The sequence below is a fragment of the Caretta caretta genome, chromosome 7, assembly GCF_965140235.1.
Source record: "Caretta caretta isolate rCarCar2 chromosome 7, rCarCar1.hap1, whole genome shotgun sequence".
NCBI classification, from domain to species: domain Eukaryota; kingdom Metazoa; phylum Chordata; order Testudines; family Cheloniidae; genus Caretta; species Caretta caretta.
Window position 1 is genome coordinate 69,330,115 of NC_134212.1, and position 19,524 is coordinate 69,349,638.

General features: G+C 45.6%; 1 protein-coding gene and 1 long non-coding RNA gene across 3 annotated transcripts in view; one reads left to right on the forward strand and one right to left on the reverse strand.

Annotated features, from left to right (window-relative positions):
- The window catches only part of LOC142072777 (uncharacterized), a 7,865-nt gene extending 2,255 nt beyond the window's left edge, over window positions 1-5,610 (reverse strand). The window contains exons 1-2 of one of the 2 annotated variants that reach the window (XR_012669348.1): window positions 5,125-5,610; window positions 1,635-4,449 (exon numbers count right to left, since the gene is read on the reverse strand). This is a non-coding gene — a long non-coding RNA (uncharacterized LOC142072777). Of the gene's footprint in view, window positions 1-72; window positions 4,450-5,124 lie in introns of those variants that run through there. The other variant, XR_012669347.1, reaches the window with a different exon arrangement.
- On the forward strand, window positions 5,601-14,653 carry EXOSC3 (exosome component 3). The gene is made up of 4 exons (XM_048858870.2): window positions 5,601-5,948; window positions 9,182-9,331; window positions 12,856-13,007; window positions 14,360-14,653. The coding sequence occupies exons 1-4, from the start codon at window positions 5,664-5,666 to the stop codon at window positions 14,559-14,561; spliced, it is 789 nt and encodes a 262-aa protein (XP_048714827.2). The 5' UTR covers window positions 5,601-5,663; the 3' UTR covers window positions 14,562-14,653.
- Window positions 14,654-19,524: the final 4,871 nt, after the last annotated feature.

Below are 19,524 nucleotides of genomic sequence, written 5' to 3' on the forward strand. Positions count from 1 at the left end.
GAGACCGCTATAACACGAAATATATGGCAGAATGCGGGTAAAACAGAAGAGGAGACATACCATTCTCCCCCAAAGAGTTCAGTCACAAATTTAATTAATGCATTGTTTTTTTAACAAGCATCATCAGCATGGAAGCATGTCCTCTGGAATGGTGGCCAACGCATGAAGGGGCATATGAACGTTTAGCATATCTGGCACGTAAATACCTTGCAATGCCAGCTACAAAAGCGCCATGCGAATGCCTGTTCTCACTTTCAGGTGACTTTCTTATTGTAAATAAGAAGCAGGCAGCAGTATCTCTCATAAATATGAACAAACTTGTTTGCTTATCGATTGGCTGAACAAGAAGTAGAACTGTGTGGATTTATAGGCTCTAAAGTTTTACATAGTTTTGTTTTTGAGTACCTTTATATAACAACAACAAAAATCTACATTTGTAAGTTGCACTTTCACAATAAAGAGATTGCATTACAGTACTTGTATGAGGTGAACTGAAAAATACTATTTCTTTTCTTTATCATTTTTACAGTGCAAATATTTGTAATCAAATATAATATAAAGTGAGCACTGTACACTTTGTATTCTGTGTTGCAACAGAAATAAATCTATTTGAAAATGTAGAAAAACAACCAAAAATATTTAATAAATTTCAATTGGTATTCTTTTAACAGTGTGATTAATCACAATTAATTTTTTTAATCAAAATTATTTTTTTGAGTTAATTGCATGAGTTACCTGTGATTAATCAACAGCCCTACTAATACGTAAGGAAATATTCAGGCCAGTTTAAACTCAAAATGAGGCAGAGAGTTTGTCATTAAAAAGGACTGCACTAAAAGACCAGTAAAATCTTACCAAATGAATACATCATAGTAGAAGTTCAAAAATATATAGACGAGTTCATACCGATGGGACAATTTACACTTTATATTTTGAACTAGTAGATTTCCTCATAGATAAGGAATGAGTATATTCCATACAAAATTTTAGAAACTTGAGTTCCTCTAATTAAGTTATAACAAATGTACATACAGATCATATCCCCTACAGCTAACCCCTGAACACCCTTCTTGCAACTCTTATCATAGAGGGCTTGTGAAGTGGCTTTTCATGGTTGTAGGACTAACTCCACCTCCATCCCCTTCCTGGTCTCTCTTAATGCACCCCATTAGATGTCAGGCCTCATGCCCTTGCCTCTCCTGGGATGGAATTCCACAAATCTCCCACTCTTATACCACGGCCTGGGCTACAGTATCCTATGTCAGGTTTCAGAGGAGCAGCTGTGTTAGTCTGTAGCCGCAAAAAGAAAAGGAGTGCTTGTGGCACCTTAGAGACTAACAAATGTATTTGAGCATAAGCTTTTGTGAGCTACAGCTCACTTCATCGGACATCACTTCACAAGTACTCCTTTTTTTAGTATCCTATGCATTAACTGTATTTACCCAGGAGATGTGACAGAATTTGGCACCTGTGGTTCTTCCTTCTGGGAGTCTGTGATTAGTGTGAAATTTAGTGATCAGACAACCTTTTCAAAATCAGAGCACTGTTTAATACTAGGAACAAAGCATTTAGAGAAAAAGGATTTTGAAACAGTCAACCAACATGCATATCTATCTTAGTTAAATCCTACAAACCCAGCTTCTTCAGATATCCCAGGAGGTGCCTGTGTCAGTCTGGTTTCTCCCAACAATTCCCCAACAACTACCTCTTCTTGAGAGATCTTTAACCTGTTATAGTCCTTTTTGATCCCAGGCCTTGGCCCTGCTTCTCAAAGCCAGTTCTGTAAGATGGATGGAATCAGGAAGTAAAATATTAAAAGTTAACAGTTTGGGCATTGTCTCTCAACAACACAAGTGTTTTTTCAAGGGATGGCTTATCTTCATCCATTCCATTTTCTTTCTGCTTGTTTTTCTTATAGCACGCTATTACACTAAACCAATGTACAGTATTCATACAGTAAACTTCCCAATAACATGATCACAGAACTGCTCCACAACTCCCTTTGGTGTGAGGGGTGCAGGTAGGAATGTGGGGGGGGGGGCGTAGGAGTTCCCGTTTGGTGCTCAGGGTGGGGGTGAGAATGTGGGGGGTGCAAGAATCAGGGCATGGTGTGTGGGGGTGCTGGGTATGTGTGGGGAGTGCAGGAGTCAGGGCAGGGGGTGTGTGAGGAGGGTGCAGGAGTCAGGGCAGAGGGCTGGGTATGTGTGGGGGGTGCGGGAGTCAGGGCTGGGGCCGTGGGGGGGTGCAGGGGTCAGGACAGGAGGCTGAGGTGTGAGGGGGTGCAGGGGTCAAGGCAGAGGGCTGGGAGTGTGTGGGGGGGTGCAGGGGTCAGGGCAGAGGGCTGAGGGTGTGGGCTAGGGTCGTGGGGGTGCTCCCAGCCTCCTGCCCAGAGCGGCTCACGGCAGGGGGCTGGAGGGGATATGCCCTGATTCCACCCCCCTTCCTCAAGGCCCCGTCCCCACCTCTTCTCTGCCTCCTCCCCAGAGCAGTGAGCATGCTGCGGCTCCACTTCTCTGGGCAGGAACCCAGCACATTGGGGGAACAGGTGGGGGAGGGGGGAGCTTGCCTGCCCTGCAGCAGCAGCTGGCAGGCCCAAGCTTCTTCACCCTGCCTCTGCAGGGGGGCGGAAAAGAGAGGGCCAGGGCAAACAAGATTTTTAATGGCACACTGCTGCCTGTCAGGGTCCTGGCCTGGGTTCGGCAGCGGGCTGAGTGGGGCTGGTGGCTAGGACCTGGCAGGCAGCAGCGTGCCATTAAAAATCGGCTCGCGTGCCGTCTTTGACACACGTGCCATAGGTTGCCGACCCCTGGTCTAGGTTTAGCGAGCCAGTCAATTGACAAGTCAGATAATGCCAACTCAGCACAAATATTGTCAAATATCCTAGCAAGAATGATCTGATGTCAGTGGCAGCCTACATTTTTGATTGCATCACTGTGCCAGTCTTTCATTTTTTAGAAGTGAATTTCAAGGTGTTTCACATTTTTCCTGAATTAGAATAACTCGGCGGTTAAGTAACCTGCTTTTTGTAGTTAGGCATATCTATCTAAGACAGAGGTTCTCAATCAGTGGGGCATGCCCAACTTTCTAGGGGAGTACTAAATTTGAGTGAGTCGCATTGTGAGACACCTAAGGTCACAATGCCCCTAAATTTGGCCGGGCTGCCCCTCCTTCAAGATGCCAGGATGCAGGAGCTCCTTCAAGAGGGAGAGGTAGACCAGCCAACTTTTTAGCCACATTTTAAAAAATGCCAACTTGGGATGTGATTAAAACAAGATTGAGAACCTGATTTAAGGCTAAGTCTATTGGAGTTTATAAAGTCTGTTTTGTTACTGCTCTAATAAATTAGAGCGTTAAAATATGAGATTATGAATATGAGATTATTTAAAATATGAGATTAAATAAAATATGAGATTATATTTAACCAATCAAATGCCCAACCTTTGCAGTCATAATCAGTGGCAAAAAACTTCTGGCCTGTGCTCCCCTTCTGGGGGGCCAGAAAGGAGAGGCATGTGCATAATCATATACGGCTCCAAAGAGTTGGCTCATTATTTATTTTACCAGACAACCTTACACGATGACCATGTAACACAAGGAAAATAAATCATTGCAATTTAGTCAATCAACTCACAATCCCATCGAGTACCACTAAAACCCAGCAGTTAGGGAAGAAAAATATATTTCCTTAATGGCTAGCTACATTTCCCAGAATGAAAGATTGCATTACACTATAATGTATGATATTTTTAAAATCATCTTTCTCCATTTTAATGCATCAGTAGTCATAAGTAATGGCTGCCACATGTGTTGATTTTAAACAAACAAATACATTTGTCACGTGTAGAGTGGTAAATCTGTAGAATTTATTAGTGTAACTGCATTGCAGCAGTTAATGAGGAAACTGGAGGTTTTAGCAGTAAGGAAGGGACACTTTGATAGAGCACATGGTACTGGGGAAGGAGCAGCAGGTGGTCTGAGTTTTTAGCAGTTGGCGAAGGTTCGATCATAGCCAAGCTCACCAATCCAATGGTGGGGTTTTCTCTGTTCTGCAACTGGAAGCAAGACAAGATTTAAAAGATTTGCTGTTACATCTACCTTGTTATTTTTTTCAATAGTCTGCATGTTCGTGTTACATTTTTGATAAATAAACTCTTAGGATTCTTTTTATTTAAGATCATGGTAGAAGGGTTGGTTTGTTTGTTTTTTTTTAAAAGTTGTGAAAAACTGATCTTTATTTTCCAGAAATATACAAACTTATTCTCTCATTTCTCCATCTTCTTCTTCTACTCCTCTGATGTATAGGACATTGTTACATCTTATCAAAGCTTCACCAAGGTGTCCTGACAATGCACCATCTATGTATTCTTCTGTGTTTGCAAGCTGCATGTTCATGTAGCCATTGACAGACGCCAGGTAGCCCTTCAGAGTAGCAGCTGTGTTAGTCTGTATCTGCAAAAAGAAAAGGAGGACTTGTGGCACCTTAGAAACTAACCAATTTATTTGAGCATAAGCTTTCGAGAGCTACAGCTCACTTCATCGGATGCATGCTGTGGAAAATCTCCCCACTGTATTTTCCACTGCATGCATCCCATGAAGTGAGCTACAAAGCTTATGTTCAAATAAATTTGTTAGTCTCTAAGGTGCCACAAGTCCTCCTTTTCTTTTTGCAGTTAGCCCTTGTACTCCATCCCCCACTTCAGCTTCTCCATCACCAGCTTCCCCCTCAGCCTGTGCAGGAAGGGCTTGGGGTTCAGGGGCAAGCTCATGGTAACGCGGCCTGGCACAACGCGGCGGTAAAAACAAAAATTCATCGCAGGGCCGCACATGCGCCCGCTGGAGTTTAAGAGACAGGCAGGAAGGATAGGTGAATTTCTAAGTCAATTTGACGTGGTATTACTATAATCAACCCCCAAGTATTTTTTTTGGCCAGGTGATGTCGCCACTAGTTAACTATCCAGTGGCAGATCAGTCTTCTGTTCGTTTTCTCATTATAACTCCAGCTTTCTAGTTTAGAAGTTCGTATATATGTACACGAGTGAATGATTAAAATATTAGAGAAGAAAATGGGTTGTGTACATTTCAAACAGAACCAGTCAACCGTAACGAGTAAGCGGATTGGATTACCTACGAAGTTACTGCGGGCGTACAGGAGCTGGTCCCGCAATGTGTTGCACAGGGGCAGACCGCCCCACCTCCGATCGCACAGTTTCAGCGTGAAGTCCGGCGGCGGCGGGGGAGTTAGGCGGAGATGGAGGTTGACTTTACAGGCTTAGTAGCCAGTTAGGGCCACGCTACGGCCCTTTGTTCATGCCTGGCACCACAAGTGTGACCCAGGGGCAGGCCCTTCAGCTGCACCAGCCCAACGCCCCCCGCCTGCGGGCCCCCCTGGCACCGGGGCTGACACCCGCCGCCATGGAGGAGCCGCAGCGAGCCCAGCTGAGGCCCGGACACCGCCGCTCCTTTCTCCCCATCAGCATAACTGCGCCGCCTCCGATCCCGCAGCAACCTACGCCCAGGCAGCGACTAAGAGTGCGCGTGCGCGCATGTGACGCACTCCGCCCCGCCGCCATTTTTCTGTGCTTTCTGCGCACGCGTCACTTTGTCGCGCACGCGCGCTAGGCTCGGGCAAGCTGGCTGGCCCGACGAAGGGGCTGACCCTGACCATGGCGGCGGCAGAGGCTGGGGCCCTGCCCGCTGAGCAGCGCGTGGGGCAGGTGGTGCTGCCGGGGGACGTGCTGCTGCTGCCCGCCCACCCCGAGGCGGATGGGGAGCGGCTGTGGCTGGGCCCGGGCGCCGCTCTGCCGGGCCGGTTGGTGTGCGGGCCGGGCCTGAGGAGCTGCGGGGCCGGGCTGCTGGTCACCAAGTGCGGGCTGCTGCGCCACCGCCAGGCGGGCGGGGCCGGAGGCGGCTCCGGCGGGGCCTACTGGGTGGACTCCCAGCAGAAGCGGGTGAGAGCGCGGGAGCTGGTGGGGCGGGGCCAAGGAATGAGGGGCGGGTGGCGCCGCAGAGCGGGGGTTGGCCGCAGTGGTGAGCTGGAGCCGGTTCGCTGGAACCGGTTGTTACATTTAGAAGCCCTTTTAGAACCGGTGGAGGGACAACCGGTTCTAAAAGGGCTTCAAAATTTAACAGCTGGCGAAAAGTGGCACCTTAGGCGCAGACTCCATCGGTGGTTCGGGGCTGGAGCACCCATGGGGAAAATTTGATGGGTGCAGAGCACCCACTGGCAGCTCCCTGCCCTGCGCTTGGCCCCAGCTCACCTCCGCTCCGCCCCTGAACGCACCGCCCGGCTCTGCTTCTCCATCTCTCCCCCCCCAGGATTCCTGCAAATCAGCTGTCGCGCTGGAAGCCTGGGAGGGCTGAGAAGCAAGCAGAGGCTTTGTGATCAGGCCCAAGGAGGCGGAGGCGAGCTGGGGCGGGGAGCGGTTCCCTTGTGTGACCCCCGGGTTACCTGCTGTGGCGCGGGCAGCCCTCCTCGTGCCCCAGCTTACCTCTGCTGTGCCTCCCTGGGCCTGAGCGCGAAGCCGCAGCTTGCTTCTCAGTCCTCCCAGGCTTCCCATGCGAACAGCTGATTCGCAGGTGGGGGGGGGCAAAGCGGGCAGCGTGTTCAGAGGAGGAGGTGGCGGAGCGGAGGTGAGCTGGGGCTGGGCGGGGGGTGGGGAGCTGCTGGTGGGGGCTGAGCACCCAGGGAGTCGGTGCCTAACGCGCCACTTTTGATGTGATCAGTGGGTGAATGGCCGCTCCCTCTGTTCCCCTCCAACTACGCTACCCTGCTCCTAAGAGCCAGAGGGACCTGCTGGATGCTTCCTGGGAGCTGCCCCAGGTAAGCACCGGCGGGACTCTCCACCTTGCCCGCGGCAGGTCCCTCTGGCTCTTAGGGGCAGGGCGGGGTGGGCACCCACTACGGTGGCCCACGAGACCCTCCTGCCCGGTTCTGGGGGCAGTCAGGGGACAGGGGAGGGGGGTGGATGGGGCAGGGGTCCCGCGAGGGGGAGCATCAAGGAACACAGGGGGTTGGTTGGGGCAGGAGTCCCAGGGGCAGGAGCTGGCCATGACCCCCTGGTGGGGTGAGGAGGGTTGTTAAGATTTTGGCAGCTCGTCACTGGCTGTACGTGCCTTTCCCCTGGTGGGCTTCGTGTGGCTCTGCGGCCGGAGCGCCTTGGCAGAAGCCCAGGTAAGTTGGCTCTGAAGCTCACCTTTGCTGCCGCGGTCCCTCTCTCCCTTCCCCTCGCCCCATGTTCTCACTCTCCAGGAGCTGCAGCTGGCTTCCTCTTTAAAGCTCAGTGTGGCACCCTTCATTCAGAGCTTCAAAGTGGCAGAACCGGAGTGGAAACCCCTTCCATTGCTTTCCTTGGGAATTGTGGGGCTGCAGCCAATGTCTGGTGTCCATTTATTCCCGTCCACACACAAATTACTACTATAGTGTGCCACAATGGCACGATTGACTAAAATCTGTTTACGATGCTGCTTATAATCCCCAACCTGAAGGCTAATGTGGCACAGGGATCAGTCCTTGTAAGGAGTGGTGCACGCTGTTGTTTTGTTGCGTGGAGGTTATCCACAACTGTGTTCTTGTAATAACTAACCCTTCCATAACACTGTACAGTTGTATATCCAACGGTGTACATAAGTTGCTGCTCTAGGGCCACATAAGTACCAGGCTTCGAGCGGTAATTTACTACTGATGTGGTTGTGAAAGTGGGAGTGCTACCCTATACAGGGTTTTTCTGCCCTTTGCTGCATGCAACAAACCAGCTAGATATGTTACTTGTTCCGTTGAGTGTTGCAACTGGTAGATGAGGTCGCTAGAGGTATCACTGGTAAAAATGCACTGCTGCTGGTAACAATGGGAGATTTTTTCCTCCCCTTTGTGCCAAGTGTGGGAATCCTCTCCAGCATCTAAACTTACTCAGAAGACTTAACTGTAATCTCATGTGGAAAGAAGGGGGCTGAGGAGGTACTAAAATAACCTCACTTGGTGCAGGCTGCAGCAACTGGTGGGATATGGGATAGTTGGCCAAAATTTCTCATAATAAACTTCTGTTAGGTAGAGTTGCTAGTTACAGAAATAGAAACATGGCCGTAATGGCTGAAAAGTTGCTATGTGGCTGTAAACTGTTATTGGTGAAGCGGACTGTGACCCTATTTGGTTGCAAACTTTCAATTCTAGCAGTAATGTGGAGAAGGGGCCTCCTAAAAGAGAAACCATCCAAATATTAATTAATGTAATGTTTTTGCTCATTCTGCTGCCATACTGAAATAATATCTTTCTGATGTGTAAATTGTTGTCATAACCTTAATGGAGAGTTAATGCTGAAATTTAAAGAAGATTTAAATGGCACTACTGATTATTTCGCTAGTCATCATGTTAACGGAAATTTGTAGATACAATAGAAGTTAAAAATGAAGACTGTTATTTCTAATCTATCCCCTGTTACCCTAGGGTTAGGGTTGTCCCTTGTGAATTTGCTGTCACTTCCCCTGAAAGAGAGACGCAATCAGGATGTCTTTCTGCAATTTTTTGTTACAGTCCTAATTTTATAGTGTTACTCTAAGGGCTTGTCTTCACTGTACTCAAAGCTAGGTTAGTTCCAGTGAGAGTGACCACCACACTGGAAAACAACACTGGAGTTACACAGAGTAATTGGATTTGCTGCTGGTGAGACTCTTGTAATTTGAGCTGTTGCATTCACACAGCATTACTAGATTCAGAATCACTCAAGCATCAACCCACCCACTCCCTCAAAGGGTCAGCTAGCTTGAGCTTAAAGCAACAATTAACTTGAGCTAGAGATTTGTGTGTGGATGGAAGTCAAGCTAGATAAACTTGACCTAACTGCTGTGACGACACATCCTTAGGGTATGTCTTTATTACAGCTGGAATGTGCTTCCCAGTGGAGGTAGATAGGTGTGCTCGCTCAAGCTAATGCACTAAAAATAGAAGTGTGCCAGCAGCTAGTCTCCTGAGTACATACCCACAGTGTCTGGTATTATAGTACTGTGCCTTCTAAAAATAGAAGTTCATTTTGGTACTGTATCAAGATTTTTTTTTCAGCAATTTATTTTGCAAATAAGTTTGGTCACTCAGCTTCTTTGTACACAATGCTTGTGTGTGTATGTATGTGTATATACATGTAAAAAGATATATTCATTTCTCGTATATGTCTTCTGTTTTCATTTTCAGTATGTCCCAGTCAAGGGAGATCATGTGATAGGCATAGTGACTATCAAGGCAGGTGACATATTCAAAGTGGATGTCGGTGGAAGTGAGCAAGCTTCTTTGTCTTACTTGGCATTTGAAGGTGCAACCAAAAGAAACAGACCAAATGTGCAGGTAATGTTCTTGTTATATATATATTGGCAGTATTGAAACCTTTAAAGTATTTTGTTTTCACTTTCTTGCAAAGTAACTATTTAAAATTTACTCAAATATTTGTCTGTATCCCTTAGTCATAAGATGTTCTGATATATGATAGATTTTCCATGACATGCACAAAGTTTTCTGTAGTAGCTTTGTTCCCTTCCCTTTTTCCTTGGCCTTTTTGTTGGGCTCTGGCAGAGGAAGTCAGTTAGAGATCCGGGATTTTCTTCTTTTGATCGCTGATCGTCATAGCAATATGTGCCAGACTTTGCCATTTGTTGTACAGAGGATGTATCTTCTCATAATATCACAGACAGAAGATGGCAGTTCTGTGGTAGAACAGCCCTTCAAAGAGACAGTCTGAGATCAGTTTACGCCTAAAATTCACGTTTTATAAAACAGGCTCTTACAAAATGTGATTGTCACGCTGTCTGGAGTAGCGCCCGACTGCGAGTGCCTACTTCAGGGCAGACTGTCAAACAGGGTAGGACCCCCCTTGTCCCCCCCAGCCTGGTGATGTGTTCTATAATTAGCTTTCACCAAGCCAGTAACAAATGTAAACTCCGGGATCACTGCAACAGTCTTACCAGGGAATCACAGACATTGGCACTGACTCCGTGGGTGCTGTGGGGCTGGAGCACCCATGGGGAAAAATTAGCAGGTGTGCCACTCCCACGGTCAGCCAAGCTCCCCCTACGCCTACTCTCTCTTCATCCCCCGAGCGTGGCGTCGTCCCTGCTCCTCCCCCTCCCAATGCTTCCCACCTGTCGCCTAACAGCTGTTCGGCGGCGCTTAGGACTTTCCGGGAGGGAGGGAGAGGATTGGGGACATGGCGCACTCGGGGGAGGAGGCGGTAAATAGGCAGGGCAGGGGAGAGGTTGGGGGGAGGGGGAGGGTAGTGCAGGGGTGGACAGGGGCGGGTGGGAGTCGAGCACCCATGGAGCAGAGGGGAAGTCGGTGCCTATGATCACAAACACTCCCCTTAGAGTCTCCAGCCTATTTTGCCACTCAGACAAGCTGGACTAACAGTCAAAAGTCAATCCACGTTCAAGTTGCTTTCAGTCCAAGAGACGTTTACCGAAGATAATTTGGTACCCTAGATCTTATACCTAAGACAATGCCTGTAGCCAATCCTGTAATAAACTATCTAAAGATTTGTTAACTAGGAAAAAGAAATAAGAGAGTTACTTACAGGTTAAAGCAAGCAAGTGTGTACATATAAATGAGTTATAACCTAAATCCTAAGAGCATGAGAGTTTTAATGATCTGTCACTGAAAGTGTCCTTCGGGGCAGACCCAGGGGTAAGCCCTGGGGATCTCTGCCTCAAGACTTTGGCCCTGTCAGTTCAAAGCTAACAGCAAAGAGGGAAACAGAACATTTTCCTGTGACTTTATTTCCTTCATTCAGCTTCCAAGTCCGCAGGATGAGCTTCCTTGCACATCGCATTTCCAAGATGGGATAGGGCCAGTGATGAGCTGCCAAAATCTTAACAACTGGTTCCCTCCTCACCCCACGAGGGGGCCAGGCCCGCCCCTGGGACTCCTGCCCCATCCACCCCCCTCCCCTGTCCCCTGACTGCCTCCAGAACCGGGCAGGAGGATCTCGTGGGCCACTGTAGTGGGTGCCCACCCCGCCCTGCCCCTAAGAGCCAGAGGGACCTGCCAGGGGCAAGGTGGGGAGTCCCACTGGTGCTTACCTGGGGCAGCTCCCAGGAAGCATCCGGCAGGTCCCTCTGGCTCCTAGGGGCGGGGTAGCGTAATTAGGGGGGGAACAGGGGGAGCGGCCATTCACCCACTGATCACATCAAAAGTGGCGCGTTAGGCACCGACTCCCTGGGTGCTCTGCACCCACCAGCAGCTCCCCACCCGGCCCCAGCTCACCTCCGCTCCGCCGCCTCCTCTGAACACGCTGCCCCGCTTTGCTTCTTCCCCGAATCAGCTGTTCGCGCGGGAAGCCTGGGAGGGCTGAGAAGCAAGCTGCGGCTTCGCGCTCAGGCCCAGGGAGGCGGAGCGGAGGTGAACTGGGGCACGAGGAGGGCTGCCCGCACCGCAGCATGTAACCCAGGGGGGCGCACAGGGGAACCTCTCCCCTCCCCAGCTCACCTCCACCTCCCTGGGCCTGAGCGCAGAGCCGCTGCTTGCTTCTCAGCCTCCCCCAGGATTCCTGCGAATCAGCTGTTCGCGTGAGAAGCCTGGGGGAGTGGAGAAGCAGAGCGGGGCGGTGCGTTCAGGGGCGGAGCGGAGGTGAGCTGGGGCCAAGCGCGGGGCAGGGAGCTGCCAGTGGGTGCTCTGCACCTACCAAATTTTCCCCGTGGGTGCTCCAGCCCCGAAGCACCCATGGAGTCAGCGCCTAAGGCGCCACTTCTGGCCAGTTGCTAAATTTAGAAGCCCTTCTAGAACTGGTTGTCCCTCCACCGATTCTAAAAGGGCTTCTAAATTTAACAACTGGTTCCAGTGAAACGGTGTGAATTGGCTCCAGCTCACCACTGGATAGGGCCATTAATTAGTTCAGAAGTTCAGTGCAAACATTTTCAAGGTTATTAAGAAAAATGTAGATATTTTCTTATAGCATAGAACAGGGTTTCTCAAACTTCATTGCACCACGACCCCCTTCTGACAACAAAAATTACTACATGACATACTACATCTGTCAGGGGGGACTGAAGTTTGAGCCTGCCTGAGCCTCATCACCCTGGGTGGAGGGGGCTGGGGGCCTGTAACCTGAGCCCTGCAACTCACGCCTGGAGCCCTTGGGCTTCAGCTTCAGCCCCAGGCAGTGGAGCTTGGGCTTTGGCCACATGTGGTGGGGCTTGGGTTTCGGCTTCAGCCCCAGACACCAGCAAGTCTAACAGCAGCCCTATCAACCCCATTAAAACAGGGTTTTCCAGCATCACAGTGACATCAATAGAAATGTTTCTGTCTTTAATATTTAAATAGAAACTATTTTCTTTAGTATATGTATCCCAGTATTGCTGCATCCTGTAATATTCCATAACCAGAAAGTAAAACTGAAAAGCAAAGAGAAAAGAAGACTAACCCATTTTCATTATCCAAGCTGAGTGAAATGAAAAAGTAAACTATTTAAATTATGAAAGTAAGTTATGTTTAAAAGCCTTCTGTTTTAAATCTAAAAAGGAGTGAAAAGATGAGGAAACTGGTTTATTTTTAAAAATACCATATATGAGGTTTGTGGTGAGTGTTGCTTTAAAGGAAAGTCTCTGCTACATACACGCAGAGTTCCTTTTGCAACTGTTGAGACGGCAACCCTATATAACTGAGCCAAGGAGTATGTGGATAATACGAGTTAACACCTGTAGCATCCACAAGACATGACTGCACTGGAAGAATGGATAAATGTTGAAAAATAAACTGCTTATATATCTCAATCTACTGTTGCATAACTGTGTATTTTTGTAAAGAACCTAGGGACGAGTTTAACCAAAAAGATATACAGACATGATACAGTTTCTCTGAACATTTCCCATCGCTTGTTTTAGGTGGGAGATCTTATTTATGGTCAATTCATTGTAGCCAATAAAGACATGGAACCAGAGATGGTCTGTATAGACAGCAGTGGAAGAGCGAATGGAATGGGAGTAATTGGACACGAAGGCCTGTTGTTTAAGGTTTCTTTAGGTCTAATAAGAAAGTAAGTATTACAATTTTTAACTTTCCAGGAATGAGAGAGAAGCTGAATTTTGTCAATTTTTTGAGCTGTGACAGATGAGTGAAACTCTTCATCTTGATGAAAACTGGTATGCACCCTAATATTTAATGCTTTAGCATTGGATGTCCATAACCAGCAGGTCTGAACAGTATAACACGTGGAGTAACAGATGTGTATTATATTGTTCTTAGGGCACATATTGTCAACATTATTGCCTGACAAAGTTGTTCTTTGTGGTCCTAAGTTTGTAATCAGCATACAAATATAATATAATATAAACAAGGGGAAACGAACGATAAAATACAATAAGTAGAAACCAACAGATGTCACAAAACTAAAAATGCTCCTCTCTGTTTCTCAATTACAAACTGGCATTTTAAATTAATAAGCCTCTGGTATGTTTGCTGTTTCCTTGAGAAAGTTGTACTCTAACCATATTCTACTATAGACTTTACCTTTTACTTTATTACGTGGTAGTGTATTAAAGTGGAATTTCTTTTCTACTTGATCTTCTTGCTACATTATTTAGAAAATATTGTGAACCCAATCCATCAGAAACTTGCTTTTGTCACCTATGGAGGCTAATCATAAATTTGCTATGTACATATTTCCGTCTTCAGTGGTGAAGTAGAATCTGTATATAGCAATTGGTCTGAGAATGACATCAGTTCCTTGAACACAGTCTTCACACAGCCTTCAGTGGCATTCTCAAGCATCCTTAGAAGTCTCTCTTCCAAAGAGTACCAAGAAAAGGACTGTGAAGAAACAAAAAAAGAATTCCGTTTCCTCCCTCCAAAAGCTATGCAGGGGATGAGGGAAGGAAGGGGCAATAGCAAAAAATACCCTCTATTGTTCAAAGATTTTTAATTAGCACCTCTTCCTCATACAGTCTGGATGAACTGTTACAGGTTAGAATAAATCCTATTTTCTGCTCAGTCGCAAATGAGGAGCTAAAAATCAACTTAATTAAGTCTGGTTCACAAACACTAGACTATCTTCATTATGATTGTTGCATGGTGTCACTGCAGGATACATTTTGGGGGGGGATTTTAAAATTTAATCTTAACTCTTAATTTCCTCTTGGTTTTGGAATTTTTTAAAATTAAACTCATACATGAGCACTAAACAAGAAGTTCAAAATGTTACTATGTTATATTATAATAAAGTTTGAATCCATGTTTTCAGCTCGGTTCAGCCTTAACTATTGAAGTTGCTACAGATGCCTTCATACTACTAGTGGTATTAGCAGTAGTCCTGTCATTGACTAGCAACACTGAAATGTATTTGTTACACAATAATTTCTTCTTCTGCCATCCCTTTTACTTTGTTTTCAGGCTTTTAGCTCCCAATTGTGAAATCATTCAGGAATTGGGACAACTCTACCCTTTTGAGATAGTGTTTGGAATGAATGGAAGAATATGGGTAAAGGCAAAAACAATTCAACAGACTTTAATTGTGGCAAATATCTTGGAAGCCTGTGAGCACATGACAGCAGAACAAAGAACACAAGCATTTGCCAAACTATCAGAGAGATGATGTAAAGAAAACATCTTGGGTTCTTTTCAGTCTTTGCAATGATTGTAATATTTTTGTATTCAGATGTATATTAATAACTCATTTTTAAACTTTGTGTGTCTCCTATTTAATTTTTCCCCTCTTTCCCGATCCTTCAGTCTGTTTAGTCTTCTGTATTCAAGCATTCTTTTCACTTTCTTAGCAGCAGTGTTTGATTATTATGAAACACAAAGATGTAATTTTTAAAGTCTCTCGCAATAGTGTCACTGGAGAGCATGCTTATTTTTGCAACACAGAATTTAGTAGCAACACTAATTCTTCCATCAGATGAGAGCAGAAAACGCAGTTGATCGCCTACATGCATTTGGTGTTCCTTCCACTAAGAGGTTCTGTATATAATTTTTTTTCTGGTTCTTCAAGCTCATCATGTTTTAAGCCTTAATATATTAACTTTTAAGGAGCCAGTTCTGCCTTTTTTTGACAAAAGATCTGGATGGGACAGGCCAAATGCTAAAATAGAATGTGAGAAAGACAAGAGGATGGAAGTTCATGTTCCTTTAATAAGCTACGTGGGAGGTAAGGCACTAGAAATGACATACTGAACAAAAACCCTGTTGATCCAGAATTACATGATGGTTCAAACATCCTTTAAAGAAAAAGCCAAGCAAATTGCTGCATACTCCTAGAAATATGTGGCTAGCAATAGTTGAGAGAAAAGATTACAATGTAAAATACATCATCTTATGCCACAGTGATTAGTAAGTGTCCAAAATTGATGCGATTATAGTGCTACATAGCCCTCCATGGGGAACACTTTATTCCCTGAGGCATATTTGATTTACCCTTATTTTAGCAGACACAGCTGCAAATACTGTTGGCCATAAAATTATTCAGCTCTGTTTGAATTCTTTCCACAGGCATGACTCAGACTTCTATGGAAGTAAATTCCACAGGTTGGATATACCAGTGCTGTGTGATGTATTTGTTCTAAACTTGTTTGCCACTGACTGAGTGACTGTCTTGTTATCAGACTGCATAACCAAAGGACCATCAATTTTCATTATAACCTGCTGTTGTCTCTTGTCTTGCACTTAGAGTGTATGTTCTTTGGAGCAGGGATGATCTTTTTGTTCTGTTTGTACAGTGCCTGGCACAATGGGGTCCGTGTCCCTAATTGGGGCTGCTGTGCATTAGGATAATACTACTAATAATCTTAAATAGCCCTGAATAACTCACATCAGGACCTTTTTCAGACTTCTACAGTTGTCCCTCATCCTGTGAGTTTCTGTTAGTTAAAGCTTACTAATTCACAGTCACTGATTCCATTGCATACCAATCTGGTGGTGTATAAGCCTCAGTCAATTTTATCCTACAGTAATATGTTCAGAAGCATGCTGAGTCAGTCATGCTGCATACATGAATCCCTCTCTGGCTTCCAAAAGATAGGGATTTAGAAAACGCCCTTCTTTGGCTCTTGACAATAGGGTTTTAACCTTTGCCTTCCAATCCTGGTTGAGAGATGAGACCTACTCATTCTTTCGCATGATTGTGAGGGGATCTCAGTGGCTTCTTTGCCTGGCATTTTGTTGAGAGGGTGAAAATATCCTAGAAATTCCTCCTCTATCTTTTCATGAGGGGGATACAGTTCTTGCTGGCGCTTCCTATGACCCACCACAGAGGTGGAATTGATGCGAAAACACCAGTTGATCTTTGGGTTGAGCATGGCCAGTGGTGCTTATCTCCTTATCTCCCTTGTTCTTGGAGGGAGCTGAAGAGTGACCTTTTTAGCCAGTGCTAAGGCTGAAGGCTCGGAGGCATAATTTTCTATTCCCATACCAAAGGTGATGGATTCTTTGGAGTCCAGTGCTCAGTCTTCCTAAATTTGGAAGCCCCTCTCCCAACAAAGGACCTGGATTTTGCGTTAGAGTGCCATTTTGTGCTGTTTGCATGCTTGACTTCTGGCTTTCCTTCTTTGTGATTAAAAAGGGGGAAAAAAAGATTGTTTAATCAGCTTCTTTAAGCAAAGCACTTTCTCCAAAGCATGATATGTAATAGCAGGACTAATCAAGAAATGGAAATAATAACATAACATGAAAGGCCTCGGGATGCTGTACACTCATTGCAGGTTTCTATCATAACATTGGGAGTGTTGTCCTTTTAGTATTGATGATGTGTATCTGTTGTTACAAATCTTAGTGATGAGCTATGCAATGGCAATTTAAGGAAAAACTGAGCAAGTGCTACATGGAAAGTTTTCAGAAAGACATTCTTCAAATGCAGTCAAGCATGCTCCTGTGGCTACAGATTATGCGGAACAAAGGAAAATAAGGCAGGCTGGGTTTTATTTTTATTAGAATTATTAAAAGCTCTGACAGGAAAAATACTGTTTGTTCTTTAATGTTGGTATCTGCCTGGTCTGTGCAGTGTTTTCTCAGCACATTTCATGCAGAATTGTTATTATCTAACACAATTTTTAATGAAAGAAACTATTGTGTAGGGTTTGAGGGGTTGTAGTGGAAAACTAAATTATCACTGATCACAAGGAGCCTCTGGCACTGAGATAATGAACACAGCAGGTGTGCAGTTAAAATTTTTTTTTAAATTAATGTGTTTTCCAGGCATCTTTCCTGCAGTGACCTCGATGCCTTTCTACCATCATATAGGAAGTAAGGCAGTAGGAGCCCAAAGAGGGCCAAAATAACTTCTGGAATAAGATAGAGGAATTTCACTAACTGCAGAGGAGCTGAACCCTTTCCCCAGTGGGGAGTGTGGCCTAGAGCCCCTGTGATGAGGGGGTCTGTTAGCCATGGTGTTTCTAGTCTTTTGGCTCTAACATTTACATTATGCCACTGGGCCCTTTTTATTATCCTGGATCTACCACTGAACTAATAGTTTGAAGTTTTCTCTTTGCAGTGTAAAATTAAGAAAACTGCCTTACTTGAACTCAAAATACATTGGCTCACTTTTTTTCCCTGATGTAAGTCACATGAACTCAATTAAGTTGCACTGGGGACTAATTTTGTTTAATTTATGCCCCACCTCTCTGCAAAAATGTTAGTTTAATTAGGAAATGTGTGAAAAGCTCTGGATAATAGATTTCTACAGTAAGTAAAACTCAAAGAACAAAAAAGCTGAAACTACCTATTAAGAGATGTCCATTGCTTCTGAGGAATAAAACTGTCAACTCGATCTGAAGGGCTTAACTCTTTAGTAACCAGTCTTGTAACTTTTGTAGTCTTCTCCAGATACGGAATTCTAATACAAAAAGGTCGGTCTTGGTTTGTTTTGTTGCCTTCCTAAGGCAGTATAATCTAATGATTAAAATGAAGGCTGCAGCTTCAGGAGCCCAGGGTTTTGCCTTTTGACAAACAACAGGGTCAGCCTCTTCTAATGCTGTACTATGATAGTTCTCAGGGTACCCAGGAGTGAGAGTCGCTTGTTGCTGCCCTGCCTCCAGTAGCAGAGAGACTTGTTTGTGCTTAACTGGGTGCCAGCTCCCTGACACCACCAGCCTGTTAAGTCTCCCAAGCACTGTCCTCTGGCAGACATTATTTTGCTCTACAGGCACTGTTCCCTCTAAGCTGTGCATGTGTGCACATGCACACAGATCCTAAACCCTGTGCACACAGTGAAACACCGCACGCACAAAAATTTGCCCAGAAGAAATTTTTTGTGCCTACGGCCTGTCAAAAATTAGAGGGAACATTATCTGCAGGCTAACAATAAGTGCACTCTAGACCGAGAGTCCCTTTGAAGTCTTCCCCTGTAGTGTCCAGTAGAACCCTGTGTGGCACTTCTTTTAATCCCACTCCAGGTATTATGGCAGCAGCTCCTGCAGGACCCATGGGATCCCAGTCCCACTGCAGGGTTCTACACTCGTCCCGTACAGGGCTCTAGGTTCCAGTCCTTTATCTACTCACTACAGAAATCCTAGGTCGGCTGTCTCCAAGGGAAAAGCGTGTATGAGTCAGTGCAGGATCAGCACCTTGCTTAATACCACAGCACTGAGATATAGTTGTGGTAAAACAAATTTTATTAGCAAAGAGGCAAGAGACCCTGAGTAAGGATAACGGAAACAAAAGGTTACATATAAAACAAAGTCATAATGTGCTTTCTAGAGATTAAACTAACAGGTTTATCCCCCTTTCTAAAGAAGTTTATCTTATCCTAAACGTCCCATGCACCATTGCAACACAGACTGGTTTTGGTTTTGATTTCTTTTTCATGAATGTAAACATGCTGCCCATTTACTTCCTAGGTTGGGGAGGACAGGGTGTCTTCTTTGTTGCCCAAACAAAGCTTTGGGGTGCATGTTAAAATAAGGTTCTCTTTCCCCTCTGTGTACCTATACATGTTAAGTCAACAGAAACATCTAACAGGTAAGCACGCCTCCCTCCAGGTAGCTTACAATGCGTAATTTACATGCCGACAGAGAGACAGGAGAATAAACATCCAATGTCTGACAGAAAGCCTGTCTGTTAACTCTGCCTTGATACAGACTTTAAAACATATTTGCAGCATATAACTTCTTACATAGTATCTGTGCATACATTTCACAACTATATTCGTGACCAGTATGACCCTGGCTGTCATTTAAACCTCCCATGACATTCTTTGATGAACTAGAATGTACATAGTGTGGTGATCCCCTCTGGTGTTGTCTGGACCAGTGATCTGCTAGGCCCCTCCACTCCTTGACTCTGGGAACGAGCCTTACACTGTTCTACTGTGAGAAGCCCCACTCCTGGGCTGTTCACACACAGCCTCTGCCATGTAAGCTGCTCCCAGCTACTTGCAAGTGAATGACGCTAACCAGTATCTCCAGTCCCAGACGCAGCCCTAGGAACCTCTGTACTGCAGTGTCCAGTAATGCACGCTGGACACTGCAAGCTTATGTAAGTTTGTCAATTTAACAAAGAAATTGATATGCCCCAGGCTTGTTATCCCAAGGGGAGTCTGACACACTTCAAACCAAACACATTGC

Bases quoted from the DNA above. Each gene is read 5' to 3' on its own strand.
- EXOSC3 (XM_048858870.2), top strand. From the start codon at position 5,664: ATGGCGGCGGCAGAGGCTGGGGCCCTGCCCGCTGAGCAGCGCGTGGGG. The intron at 5,949-9,181 runs GTGAGAGCGCGG...TTTCATTTTCAG, and splicing joins TGGACTCCCAGCAGAAGCGG to TATGTCCCAGTCAAGGGAGA. The intron at 13,008-14,359 runs GTAAGTATTACA...CTTTGTTTTCAG, and splicing joins TCTTTAGGTCTAATAAGAAA to GCTTTTAGCTCCCAATTGTG.